Source organism: Electrophorus electricus, chromosome 4, assembly GCF_041902795.1.
Source record: "Electrophorus electricus isolate QZ-2024a chromosome 4, ASM4190279v1, whole genome shotgun sequence".
In the NCBI taxonomy this organism is placed as follows: Eukaryota; Metazoa; Chordata; class Actinopteri; order Gymnotiformes; family Gymnotidae; genus Electrophorus; species Electrophorus electricus.
The window spans coordinates 31,644,485-31,659,375 of NC_137500.1; the positions used below are offsets into that span (position 1 = coordinate 31,644,485).

Genomic DNA, 14,891 nt, shown 5'->3' on the forward strand with positions numbered 1-14,891 from the left:
TCGTTTGAAAATAAAAAATAAAATAAAATAATAAAAACAACAACAATAATAATAACAACAACAACAGCAGCAACATTTATATAGCACCTTTCATGCATAAAATGCCACTTAAAGTGCTTCACAACATAAAACTAAATCAATACAACAGCAAAAAGAAAACATAAATGACAGTAAACCTATAGAAAATCAGATAGTGGAGAATGATACTGTTAGAAATGTAAAAAAAATTATAAAATAGTTGTAAACTAAATATAACTGAGTAAAACTAAATATAACTAAAATGAAATAACTAGCTCTGTGAAGATCTGAATATGATTTTAGCTGCTTTGCTAAGGTATAACAGTGGGCATCTGATGAATATCTCCTGAGCTTTGGTCCACAGTGGTAAAAAGCTATTTAGATCGACCTCAAAACATCCGATGAGGAACAAGAAGTGTGATTAATTATGGTGGTGTGATCATGTATGGATTCTCTAAACATAGTTTAAGCCTTACGCTAAACCAAAATATGTTAGACCACGATCCTCAAAGTTCAGCTAAACGTGTCAGTGTATGAGTGGAGCATTTCCTCCACCGTGTGCACACAAGAGAGTGGAGCGGAGCTCGGCCTCACTGACCAGACGTTTGCTGACCCAGTCCATGTGGTCGTACTGCAGACTTCCACCGAACTCATCCGTGAGCTGGCAGGGCTCAATGTAACGCGTCAGCTTGTTAGCAGACACCAGGATCACCTGCAAAACAAGGAAACAGGCAAACGTCTGTTCAGAGATGCCAAGAACATCCGGAGGACGGACAGAGGGGTTAACGTTGGAGAAGTGTCAATACTGGTGTTAACCTGTCAGTAACAGTAACATGGTTAGTGCTAATAATGATTCCATGCTAACCTGTCAGTAAAAGTAACAAGGTTATTGGTAACAATGATTTCATGCTAACCTGTTAGTAATGGCAACACAGATATGTGTAACAATGTTACTGTTAGTAGTAACAGTGTTACCATTAGAGACAGGTTAGCATGGAAACACAATTACTGGTCACTGTGTTTCCATTATGTTGTAGTGCTTTCAATGCAAAAAATTCATATGAATATCCTGCGATTAAGAGACAGAAGCCGGTGTCAGTATGATCAGCAGATTCCTGAGATTAGGCACAGTATCTGCAACAAACTGCAACAATGGAATCCACACATCTCTAAAATTTAAAAAGTATTAAATACATGTATAAATTGAATAAACATACCACACACACAAAAAACACACAGAGAGAAAGATTTTGCTCCAAGACAAAACATTAGTGCGCGACAGTCAGACACATTAGCTAATATGCACTAGGGAACCATCAAGTGGTTTATTCATGTTTGTCACTGATTAAAAACCCACACCCCTCAACCATCACCAGCTATGAGTTCACTGTGGTATGATCTACCCCTGCTCCTGCAGGAAATTAAGCCTCGACCTCCACGAAATGCCACCCAAGGTTAGCCATCCGTGAATAACCGAGGCGGGTGAGGGGGCGGAGACAGTAGGTGAGATGGTCTCTCGCTAGGTCAGAGTCACGGGTCTGCGGGAAATGTCAGCGCCATCATTACTCACACATGAGGCACCGAGATGGGATGTGGACATAAACACAGCTGGACTGAGCTGCACGGCACAAACCCATGCGCACCACACGCTGTGTCCGGCTGGCACTGTGTGTGCGCGCGCGCGCGCATGTGTGTCTGTAGCTCTACGCACGGTCACCAGTCATTTCCTCCTCCAGCGCCGAGAAACCATTTCTCAGGATCGCCTCGACACTACACCCTCGTGTGTGTACGCGCGCGTGTGGGTGTGTGTGTGCACACGTGCCTGCATGCCCTAACATGTATGCTCAGCTGAGTCAACACTCGCGACATGCGGATAGGGCCTGACTGGAAACAGGATCCACTCTGCTGTATGGCCACAGACACACAGAGCCATAGGGATGAGATTCTTCGCCCACTCGTGCTGTGTGTAGCCAGTGGGGCCCCCTGTAGGGACTCAGCTGCTTGGACAGCTGTGACTCTTGGGTCAGTCAGTGAAGTCTTCACTCTGAATACCACGATGGGGTTAATTCACAGAGAGAGATTTATGGGCTCTACAGGGAGGCCCTGGAGAAACTCTGTGGAGGGAGGCCGAGGAGGAATGGCACAGAGGCTGAGGAAGAACAGCACAGAGACCGTCACGGAAATATAATGAAATATGCAGACAGGAATCACGCTTATTATTCCCTAGTACCTCCCTCTGTCATGAGATTATTTTAAACCACAGAGAGGGAGGAAGAGATACGGAAACAGACAGAGATAATGGAAAGATAGAGACAGAGATAATGGAAAGATAGAGAGAGAGAGAGAGAGAGAGAGAGAGAGAGAGAGAGAGAGAGAGAGAGAGAGAATAACTAGAATGCTCCTCTGAGCTCCTGTTTGTCCACATTGTTCCAGCTTTGTTTAATCAACATGCCCCTGGTATAATAGTCTTAATCCTCAAGTTATCCTCAGTTCCTGTGACCCTGTGACCCCGAGCGTTACCAGGAGCGGAGAGCGTGGGTGAGCGTGAGCTGTGTCTCGAGTCAGAGACGTGCCTGCATTCTGCAGCCTGGGCCACTGCACACATTAGTCAATATCTGTAAACATCCCATCATTCCGGGGGGGGGGGGGGGGGGCTTTTAACCAAACTGTCGTCCAGAAGATGGTTTGTTGTTCATAGTCTTAGACATTCTGATCAGAAACTTCACACATAAATTTGCTTGTTAGACAAATATGAACAGCAAAGGAGTTAATGCCTGCGTACGAATTTAGTTCCAACACAAACAAATTCAAAGGAGAATCGCGTGTGCGAGAGCCGACTTGGGCAGCCCTGCAGACGAATACCTCACCCTGCTGCCCAAGAATGGTGGGCATTTTATTTTAGAGTTTTCGTGTTACTACCTAAATGAAATGTAAGTACTGAACCCTGCAGTGGATTACACAGCACTGCATTCAGGACTCTGTCTCAGTTGGAAACAAAATGGAGCTTCGTAGCCAAGTGGAAATGTTATATTGTAAGAAATTGTTGTTGTAACTAGGTAGGAAACTACAATAGATCTGCACATCTGCAGCCAGACCAAGGAAGGAGTGAGAGAGAAAGAAAAAAGAGAGAGAGAAAGGAGGCAAGGGAAAGAGGGAGAGAAATGGAAAGAGAAAATAAATGAAAGCCAATTCCTCTCTTCCATTGCAACATCCCATTAAAGAGAGCTATTGCTGAAATGTGACATTTCATTTTTAACTCATGCTTAAAACAGCCCTGACAATTCACCAAAGCACATATTTCTTAGCAATCCTTTAGCAATTAAGCTTTCAGCTTTGAGAAGATGCTGGCCAAGAACATGAACAGAAAAAAAAAAAATCACTCATCGACATACCAACTGATAAACTATGCTTGGCAAAACGACTCTCTCTGGGCTAAATGTGAAACTGTACAGGGAAAGAGAACGTGCAATTAGAATGCATAGCCAAAATAGCTGGCCCCGGGGAATTTGGCTGGAGAGAGAGAGACAGAGAGAGAGAGAGAGGGAGAAAAGCAAAAAGAGAGAGGCTTGTTTAACAGGGATTTTTGGGCTCTTGTGTCCACCTGTCTCCATGTCGAATGCCTTTGCTAGGTTTGAGCTGCGGGGATTATTGGGGAGAAGGCGGCCGTGGTGCTGCACACGTGTGGTCAGCTCCAGCTAAACCCTCTCCATTCAACAGGTCCTTGAGCAGGGCGGGCGGGCAGGAAGCAGGCTTTACACCAGCGCTCCACTTCCTACAGATGGGACACTGGCCCCCATTCAGCCCAGAGTACGCCATCTGCGTCGGCCGTGCAGCTGCAGGGGAGAGAGGGCTCGAGGGGACCACTGGCCCAAAATGCAGTGCAACACACACACACACACACAGGTTTCTGTGTCACACACAGCAATGTGCGGACTACTCTTTCAGAGTCACGTCATCTGTCTCCCTTCTAGGATACCATTACTGTTGCCAGGCAACATGACATTATTAGTTCATGCTTACAGAGAAGGCGGAGTTGTACCACAGAAAGATAAACTGTCTCAATTGGCTATGCCCAAGAGGAAGCCAGCCCCACCCAATCCACTGACTGGACAACCTACATACAACCTCGCTGACTGTCCACGTCCTCCGCATCAGAGGATTTCCAGGTCATGGGGACAAACGAGGGGACGGTTTTTGCGTTGGGCCCCACGTCACCGCGCAGCAGAGTCGTATCCCAGCACCCAGAGTGCAGTGAATCTACGGTCCTGCCTGCTCGCAAAGGGCAAAAGGTCACCCACTCTGCTCTCAACTTCTGACTGGAAGGCTTTCAAGAGTCTGAGAGAGGCAGGCAGGTGGGCGAGAGCGGAGAGATCAAAGCCGTTTAAGACGTTCACGGTCGTGCCATGTGACTTGCCTGTGATACCTACATGACAGCCTGTGATTCTCATATGACAACAAACCCGTGTGACCCTAGACATGGTCACAGATAAGACATCACAACACCCATATAACCCCCAACACCGTGACAGCCCACAACACCCATATGATTTACCCCCCCCCCCCAACACCCATATGTTAATATGAGATCCATTTATATTAATAAGCATACACATATCTATATAGAATTTTAAAAATAAAGCAGGAAAAGCCACAAGTGTTTGGAAAAGTAATGACATTTTACCCGACGACAGCCCTTATACCCTTCTGGACCAAGCAGTCCAACGTGCAGTAACTCACAATCCCAGAGGCCCAGGCCCACTAACGAGACCCACACAAACAGCTCCCCGCAGCCCAGGTACACGCAGCCCGTATCGGCCCGCTGTGCCGACCTGCTAAGAATAAGTTTTTTACAGCAGAGCCATTAGCCATTATGTTAGATAAGAGAATAATACAATGTGTTTGTGAATGTCAAAGAGCAATGACTGGATACCAAATCTTTAGAAATGGAGATGCGTCATTTTATTATGTAGGGCTTTGTCGCACCTAAGTGACAGAGGAAATTGCCCATTTATAAAGCAAATTGCTCTTGAACGCTACATTCGGTAGCTGCAGTGGTCTATAGCGTAGTACAGAGCCATCTACGCTGGGATCTTAACGTAGCTTTCGGATTTATCGTCGGAGAGGACAGCTAGTGCCCACGTGTGGCTCGTTCGCTCTGGTGATGGAAACATAACCAGCGATGACAGGTTGTGTTGTTTACAAACATGTTGTAGCTCACCTGTTAAAGCAGGTGGAGCGGTGGAGCAGGACACTAATGATGCCAAGGTCGTGGGTTCAATTCCCAGAGAGCACACAAACCATCGTACTGCTAAACAATACAAAAGCGACTCTCCCAAAAGCTGAAAATAAATATTTGCATTTAGCTGACGCTTTTATCCAAAAGCGAATTACAATTCTGACTGAGCACAACTTGAGCAACTGAGGGTTAAGAGACTTGCTCAGTGGCAACCTGCCAGTGGTGGGGCTCGAACTGGCAACCTTAATATAACACAAGGAACTCTGTGGTAACCAAGCTAAGTCAAGCCAAGCAGACAGCTAGTACACTCACTGTACTGTGTGTCAGGCTTTCATTCAGCACTAAACTGTTTAACAAACCGAGAAAATGGGCACACAAGCGGTTCCATACAAGTGCACTGCGACAGTCCACTGTGACACCTTTTCCAGAAAATGCAGAGTCAAAACACACATGACATGAGGATGTAAAAAAGGTCTCACACACTTTTCACGAACACTAGGTTTTAGCCAACAACCCGCCCAGCACTTCCTGTCCCTGAGGTTAGGATAATCCAATTCCCGACATGGCACTTTCCTCGGGAATAAAGGCCATGCCCGTGGGAAAGCGCAGCGGAAGGAGCCCGGTACTCACCTCGAAGCCGAGACGGTCTTTCTCCTTCCAGAAGCAGAAGTGGGTGACTTTCTTGTCCCAGAATTCATCGGGCTTCACCACACACACTAGGGACACCTCGGCTGGGATGACATTCTAGAGGAGCAGGCACAAGGGATTGGCGGGGGCACAGACAGACCAAAAGCGAATTATTTGACATAACGGCCCTTCAGATAATACACACACCATTAAAAGGGTTTATAGTTGCTAAAATCCCATTCAATGACATTAAGAGGGCAGATTAAATTCATAAACACTTTCTAAATTAATATCACCGTGGTTTTGTCCCTGTACAACAAATGCATTTAGCAATCAGGGCATGAAGCCCACATTAGTCCCATAATAGGAAGCATGCAAGGTGCTCGGTCACAGCGGCAACTTTTACAGCACGCAAAACTGAGGATCCAAACAGACAATGTGGAGCGGGAAACGGTACCATCAGCACTCAACTAAAACCGTTGTCCCCTGAAATCTGTCCATCATCACCACCATTGCCTTCATTTCTCCCTCCCCTCAGACGTTCAGTAAATCTCTGCATTCCCCTTGCCCCGCCCCACCTCACCCCACCAGTCGGAAAACCTGGAACTGAACTATGCTGCCCAATGTGAACAGCATACAGCGTTTTTCAACACTCATAGCTCAGGCGGAGAGAAATGACCGATACTGGATACATAGGGTGTCTTGCACAATGGTTCGTGCTTCACAATGTCTTATTCAAGGCCTGGGAGAAAAAGAGCGGGCCGTGCCAAGTTCGGCACGCCCACCCAGCCCTGACAACTCTAGAGCAGGGGCTACTGGAAACCAGGCCACACGGCAGTCTGTGAAAACCAAGAACTGGGAAAAAGGGCTGTTTAAGGAATTCTTCCTTTCTCACACATCACGATGCTCCCCTGTGCCTCTTCTGTTCCAACTAAGCAATCTGGAATAGACCAATCTGAGGTTCTCAACTCATTCAACTTCATTAAAAATATTGCTTCGCGTCATTTGTTTGCGGACCGAGCTTTAGTGCTGAGGTTTCTGCACCATCTTCCCGAGCGCAAGATCAGTTCAATGGGCCAACTGTCCAGCCTTTCAGAAACTACAGAGGAACAACAGTCTAAACACTCAAGTTATCGGCAAGCTGGTGTGATGCCGCATTATAAATGGTGGTAAACAATGAATTTAATAAGGTATGAGGTGGAGAAAAAAATCCTCAGTGGATTATTGTCTTAAGCAGGGCTTGGATTCAGTGAGATGACATCTTTCAGGGTGAGGCAATAATCGCAGGGGCTCATAGCAAACTACCTCCAACTTATAATGGAAAAGATGAAATAAAAACTGCAGTCAAATAGCTTTGCGCGGACAACGCGCTCGGGTAGGTGGTGTTACCGCGGTAGCCGTTTGCACATCACGTAACAAAAGAAAATGGAAGAACAGACCCCAATTCACGTTGTGAATAATGTCTCAAAGCGGTATTTTGCTTTTGCGAAAGTGGTGAAGGTTGCCAGAACTTATTTGGTGCAGATCTCGTGACAAAAGTAAACCTCATTATTGTTGGTGCAGCTAGAAAAGAGCATCCTTTTATGGATCTGCTGGAGCTGTCGCAGATATAACACAGCTCTCAAACCATTCAACATCTTTTATGAGGTCTGGTCTGAAAAAAACAGAACATACAACAGGAGAGATTGCTCCAAGAACTGATTTGAACCTTGAGGTGTTTTGCTCCAGGCCTATTTTATTAGCGCACGGTACAGAAAAATAAGACACAATTCCAAGGAATTTAATCCCACATAACAGATTATCTAGTGATCGACTGATGTGGTTTTTCAGTGGCTGATGCCAAAGATGATATTTACAGAGCAGGGAGGCCAATATATAATGCGGATATCATGTTTTTGTTTATTCATATTATAAAAGCCAACAATTTAATAATACTAACAGATAAGACACAAAGTTGCTTATTATTAAATAAAATAATTTATTTATGAACATTTATTTGACACCGTTATTGACTGCACAGTCTCTGTTCACTTAAAGATCTGCACTGCAATTCTAAATAAATAATTATTTTACATTTAAAAATGCATCAACTAAATTTAAAAAATGTATCAACTAAACGTTTACAGGGGAAAAAACTAAGCTTTGTAAAAAATAAATAAATATAAATAACTAAATATATATATATGAATAACTAAATATATATATATATATATATATATATACATATACGTATACACACACACACACACACACACACACACACACACACACAGACACACACACATTGACCATTTTCACAGATAATCGAAAAAATGAAAAAAAACAACTCCTAAACCTCACTGATATATAACTTTTGAATTTATAAAATATGTTAAGGAAACAGATGAAGCCTTGCAGAACATAGCCTTGGGACAGGCTGCTTCCTGTCAAACAGGAAGTGTTGGAAAACACTAAGGCAAAGATAGGCGGCACAAATAAAAGGAAGCCAAGAGCTGTCACTAAGGTAACAGTTAGCACGGTCATGTTAAAGGTGGAGGCCACCCTGCTACTGAGCCTATGGTGACACTGTGGGCAACCTCAATGCACTGAGTGTGTTTATGCATTTAAGCTTTGTGTTACCTGCAACATCAGGACAACAGTCTTCACCACGGTCCATGGAGATTTCCGCCCATCCACAATCACGGTGAAACCCCGTGCTTTGCACTTCTCACTGTCCACACAGAGACAGGGACAGGGGGAAGTGAGGGAAAGAGACAGAGATAGACAGACACAGAGACAGACAGAGAGAGAGAGAGAGAGAGAGAGAGAGAGAGAGAGAGAGAGAGAGAGTGTTAAAAAAAAGATCAGAGGGACACCAGACATGAGAGGAAAAAAAGGCTTTTATGAGCTGTGTATGCACCAGACTCAGAGGACCCATGATCAGGGAGAACCGGTTTGATGAGCGTCACTGCACATGGACAGGCACAGGAAGTGGACCACTAGGTAGGGGCTGTGAGACACTGCCTAAAAATCTCTACATGATCCATAGAGGAAGAGCAGGCAGCCTGAATGAAGAGCCAATTAATTATTGAAGACAGGAGAGGTTTCTGTGCTCTAGTCTAATTCTCCATCAGACATTAACACAAAGCAAAACAAGCATCTTTCTTCCCTGCGCCATGCAATACAAAACAAAGCCAATGACTGGCTCACTCCAGCCCTGAAGAAAGCACTGCATTAAATGCCTTCTAGAAGCAAACAGCCAAAAAGACTTTTAAAGATCCCTAAAAAAAATAAATAAATAAAATAAATCAATAGATATTTTTAATGTCAAAGCAGTAATATCTATTCCATTTCAGAACAAGGCAGCATGCATTACAATTAGGTTAAAGGCAGTAATAATAACAACCCATGTGTGCACTAATAACTCCCTTTCTGCCTCGGGACTCTCCCTGTCCGTCTAGAGCCGCAGTGTTTTTGCATGGGTGTAAGATGGCCTGAGTCTTTGTGGGTCCCTGCGATGGGCGGGACGTGCTCACCTGGGCGCTTCCCTACGATAGGCGGGGCTTGCTCACCTGGGGATGCTGAGCAGGTAGTCCAGGGTGGCACTGAGTTCCTCCATGCTGGTCTGCTCCGTGCACAGCGGGATGGTCAGGATAAGGCCACTGCGACGGTCCTTCCCTCCTGGAAAACCGAGGGTGAAAAAAGGAATTGAGAAGGAGTGGACAGGAAGTGTTGGGCCCCCCAAAAAAGGAACAAACAAACAAAATCCAACAGCAATGCAGTAAAATCAATACAGGCATCTTTAATTCCACACCAATACATGAGTCCTGCCTTTGTCTGTCACAGATGAAAACAAACAGACAGAATATCCTGTACCAGACTAGTGCCAGCACATCACTTAGGCAGGAGGAAGAAGACATGGGAAATGCTCGTGTGTGTAAAACAGAGCACAGAGGGAAATAGACTTCTTAACAGGGAACCCCTGTCTGGGCTGGGGTCTTTCATAATGATTTTTTTAAAGCTTTGTAATTTGGTGTTTGTTCCAGATAACTGCAGATGCCCACAGGTTCAAATCGTACAGTTGCCCATTACCACATAAAACTGCCCGACAAGCTTTTCCCCCTCTTTATAGAGCCCCAGAACCAACCATCGTGAACTCCACTAGATTCCAGAGTAAGATTAAGTTGTTTCCATATGCCACTGTGGGAAAAATGATGGCTGGAAACAAGGTTTGAATATAGGCAAAAAAAGAAGAAGAAAAAGAAAATCTAGTGAGATGGAAAAAGTGGTTTTGCCAGGAAGGGAAACCACAGTCATAATGCGCAGCTACACGAACAAGACCAAAACATTCCATCAGAACTGTGGCAAAAGCAAAAAAAAAGTAATTTGGTAATCATCTGGAGTGACACAGTGTTACTGTGTACAGATGTGTTTTTCCTCCAGCATTAAGAGCTTATAAGCACTCAAGGACATTAAACACTCCTGATTATATATATATATATATATATATATATATATATATATATATATATATATATATATATATATAAAATATATAAATAAAAATACTAACTCTCACACAAGCCAGCTGCATTTGTATTAAAATGCCCTATGAGTCAATTGGCTTGTTGATTCTTCTAAATGCCAACTTTAGAATGTTGGTGTTTGTTGGAGATCGGTGGTGTTTGTTGGAGATCGTTTTAGACTCAGTTTGTTTGGCAGAGGTCAGGGTGAAAACATTGACTGGGATATCCTGGCATTGGTTCCAGAGCACGGATTTTGTCCTGGAGAACAGCGGAAGAAACTACATTTTTAGCTTCAGCTTGCTAAGATGGCAATGGACAAGCAGTGGACAGCTAGCTGATGGCCAAGTTAAGTAATGACCTGATTAATATTTCACATCCTTGTTTTCAATTTCAATTAGCAAGGTCTGAAAATGGATGAAATGGCCACTGATTGCCTAAGCAACGTGGGGATTAAGAGGATACTAATTAATACTAATTAAGTGGAAGCGTCTTAATAAAAAGAAGAACCTTTTACTTTAACCTCAATAGGCTCATTTCAGAATGTGGTGGAAGGAACTCAACTAATCAAGACTAAATCATAATTAGAAATTACTTTGTGCACCTGTCAAGAACAATTTTAACAATCTTAGCATGTGTGTGCTGTAATGAACATAATTCTTTTTAACGGAATATTCCATTATATATATATATATATATATATATATATATATATATAAATAGAGAGAGAGAGAGAGAGAGAGAGAGAGAGAGAGAGAGAGAGAGAGAGAGAGAGAGAGAGAGAGAGAGAGAGCGCAACAAAGGGACAAAGGGAACCTCTATCTACAATGCAGTTGGTTATTGTTTTTAGAGGACATAATCTGGCCCTCACCCACACCCTCTCAGGGAGTTTTGACATACTGGTACAACAGATGTGCTGAAAGCACTCCAAAGCATCTACACAGCCAGACACAGGCGTGTTATAAACAACAAGCACAGACATAAAAATGTTATTACCATCGGGACCTTCAGCATGGATTCTTTCACGGAAACATGATTCTTTATTGCTTGAACAAAAACATAACATAGCTCATCTTTCTTCCCACCTGACAGAAACGCCAGCTTCTTTTTCAGTATGGGTAACATGGTGGACGCCTCCATGATGGACTGAGTTGGTCCTCAAATCACACAACTGTGAGAAAGCGAACGGAAAGTCATTTCATTAAGCCCTATATTAAAATCCAAAAGAGACGGTTACAGGCGAAACCAGTGTTGATCTTTGTTCACTTTTCAGCAGAGCAAAATCAATTTCGAATGGCAAAACTGGGATGCTGCAGGTTCTCAGCTGCATAAAGATTCTGACATGCAAAAGTTTTATGCATTTTAGAAATGTTTAAATATCATTTTTCAATTGTTGAGTCATATTCATTCATTTATTTATTTATTTTAAATGCCCGTACTGGCAAACGGAGACACAAAAACATTAATTATTTACATCACTACAGTTTCACACTACTGAATTCCAGTGATTTACAGTGTTAGAAGTTCTTGCTTAACATGAATTCACAGCATCCCACACTTTACAACAGCTATTCATCAGCAGTTTTTTCTGTTAAAATCTGTACAATGCCATCACACCTGCTATCCTCTGTGACAGTTAGATCACCACAACGACTGGCTAAGTCGTTTCTACAGATCTTTTATACTGTCACTGTCAACTGAACCAGACTCAGCATCTTAACTTACAATAGCAGCACAGGATAGTTTTTTCTTTCGTTCTTATTCCCAAAACCAACAAAAAGGAAAAGAAGCCTTATATATGCTGTACAAAAACTGTTCCACTTACCTCAAAATGTGACCCAGAATAATAAGATCATTCTCGCTCACACATTTCCGTCTTGACTCATGTCTTTTAGGACAGCAGAAATAGATCCAAAGAGGGAGACGGAGAGAGGGAAGGGAGGGAGGAGAGAGAGAGAGAGAGAGAGAGAGAGAGAGAGAAGCAGAAGGAATAGGAAAAACAGTGACAAAAAGAAACAGAGAAGAAACAGCGTAATTAACTATGATTAGTTCTAACATCATACGAGTTTTTCTTGCTCACTTCCCAAGTGTGATGCATTTGGAGAGATGCTGGAAACTTCCAAAAAAAGTGCACAGATTCTAGCACAAGTATCCGATAATCACCAGCCAGCGCTCCCAACACCAGGGATGGCAGCCTGCACGAGCTCACTAAAGCTAGGAAAAGACATAAAAACTGAAAGCAAAAAAATGCACTTCTGTCACGAACCCCTGAAACAGGAACACAGTTTGAAGAGATGGACTAGGATGCCGATTAAACTTAACATGAATCAGAAGAAGATTCACTTCAAAAGCGCCACATCATTACAAAGGCACCAAGGCACGGAATTGAAAAAGCACAGTCAGACAAATCGCCAAGGACATTTGGTCCAAAAAGTAACAGGGGGGCGGGGGGGTTAGAGGAGGCATGGAGGCCATGCGCTTCACTGCCATGTGTGTTAAATCTGCCAAAAAACTGGCCAAGCAATTAAATAAGGAAATGTCTTGAAGTTTGAATGCATTTTAGCACTTTAAGAATATACTTTCTGTAAATCTCCCATCAACCAATATTGAGTTTTATGTGTTGTTAGTTGTCCATTAAGCTAGCATCCATCTAGATATGTAGTTAGATAGCTAAACCAGCTGTATATCTTGCAAATAAGATTAAAAAAAGATCAATCTGTCGGATATAAAAGAAAAATAATTTAACATTAACATTTCATGATTTGCAACTAACTTAGCGTTAGTAATTGAACAACAATAATATGAAGAACTACAATAATAAACTTACAAACATTAGTCCACATGAAATAACAAGCTTTAGTTATTGACAAGCGCCCATTTCTAAGCCGTTTCAGGTTTCAGACTGTTTTAAGATAGACAACCACTGAGATGCTTTTATATCTAACCTGACAGCTTCATTATTGTATAACCACACTGACAGAATGTTAATACCATGACGGACCGTGCCTCCAGTCTGAGGAAACATATACTGCAGAACACACTCATCCCGGGTGAGAGGAGCGGGTTTAGACCCGGGTTTACACAGGGAATTGTTTACCCATTGCTGTAGGCTAGTCCAGCCATCGAAGTGGCCGAGGTTTGCTAGCCTGCTAGCTGACTGAGCTGTTACGATTTCTCCCGGATCCTCAGTACGCTGTGTGGCCAGGAAACAAAGCCCGAGAACCTAGGGCTCCCACCTGACTGGCCTCGTCAGCTAACCTGCGTGTTGCAACACTGTCATTTTGCTCAGGAAAATCATTAAGACTGGGCGAATTATGAGTAGAGGACCGCTATAACTAGCTAGCTAGCGAGAACAGCTGTCTGAGTAGGTTAAGTGGCGAGTGCCTACTCGGACGTGGCGGTTTAGAGAAGGAAGCGTAGGCTAAGCCCACTAGCCCGCTGTGATAGGGGTCGTCCTCGGCTAAGCCCACTATCCCGCTGTGATAGGGGTCGTCCTCGGCTAAGCCCACTAGCCCGCTGTGATAGGGGTCGTCCTCGGCTAAGCCCACTAGCCTGTTGTGATAGGGGTCGTCCTCGGCCGCAGGCATGTTTGCTAGCTATCGCTACCCAGCCAGTGTGTGGACAAAAGTAAACCTTTCCAGTTATAGCCAGGATATGCTAGCTAGCTAGGTAGGTCATGCGGGATTTGCAGACACAATGACCTACCTTTTTTAGTACTATACCATTAACGGCCAAGGAAAAAAATCAGTTTATCTTAAAAAGGCAAATCCCTGGCTGGCTTACCTCTACGCACCCGTCCTAGCGATAAATAACTCTTGAAATAAAGGTTCGTGCAACTCCGGTTTGTATGGCATCTGGGCATGTAATGTCACCACAGCTGCGCAAACCCTCTGCTGAAAAACGCGTCCACTGTTCTGGCAGTAACGCGTACATTTCGATGTTTAAGGAGGATTTCGGTCGAAATTACCTTGTCTCCGCAACGGGACCGCGAACGACCAGTTATGGGGTGCGCTGTAGTAAAGCGAGCAGAGCAGCTAACTGGGCTAAGCGTTAGCACGCTGTGTTTGGTGAGAGGGGGGACGGTCTACCCCACCGGAGCCACTCCCAAACGGACACCGCAGGCAATGTTACTGGAGTGGGCGGTTAGTCTTTGGTCAGAAAGAAGAGGAAAAACAGACTTGGAAGAGAGATTCACATGAAGGTGCATCATTCGAACAATATAATTATATCTTATATTTTAAAATACCCTGCCAACGCAGGAGGAGTTTCTTTTTACATTTACGCCAGTTAAACTACAGAGTCAGTGCAAACACAAGAATGATTACTACGTTATTATAGGTCGGCTCCGAACCCAACTTCATGAATATGAACTCTTGGACATTACTGTCTATTTTGTAAATGTAACTTAGTCGTCGGAGAACTTGGAACTTATTTTTTCCGCCACATCTTTGATTACGTCTTTGATCCATAGGTTGTGTGATGGGGGAGTTGCATCCCGCCCTTTAAAT

The 14,891-nt window shown here is 43.7% G+C and overlaps 1 protein-coding gene across 3 annotated transcripts in view; it reads right to left on the bottom strand.

The window, feature by feature from the left end:
* The window catches only part of sestd1 (SEC14 and spectrin domains 1), a 30,299-nt gene extending 15,802 nt beyond the window's left edge, over window positions 1-14,497 (bottom strand). For 2 of the 3 annotated variants that reach the window (XM_081713308.1, XM_035522442.2), the window contains exons 1-7: window positions 14,351-14,497; window positions 12,209-12,271; window positions 11,469-11,554; window positions 9,433-9,541; window positions 8,501-8,591; window positions 5,885-5,998; window positions 617-730 (exon numbers count right to left, since the gene is read on the bottom strand). In XM_081713308.1, the coding sequence (XP_081569434.1) occupies window positions 617-730; window positions 5,885-5,998; window positions 8,501-8,591; window positions 9,433-9,541; window positions 11,469-11,523 (483 nt within the window). In that variant the 5' untranslated portion in view covers window positions 11,524-11,554; window positions 12,209-12,271; window positions 14,351-14,497. Of the gene's footprint in view, window positions 1-616; window positions 731-5,884; window positions 5,999-8,500; window positions 8,592-9,432; window positions 9,542-11,468; window positions 11,555-12,208; window positions 12,272-12,463; window positions 12,598-14,350 lie in introns of all 3 variants that reach the window. The other variant, XM_035522447.2, reaches the window with a different exon arrangement.
* Between the last annotated feature and the right edge of the window lie 394 nt (window positions 14,498-14,891).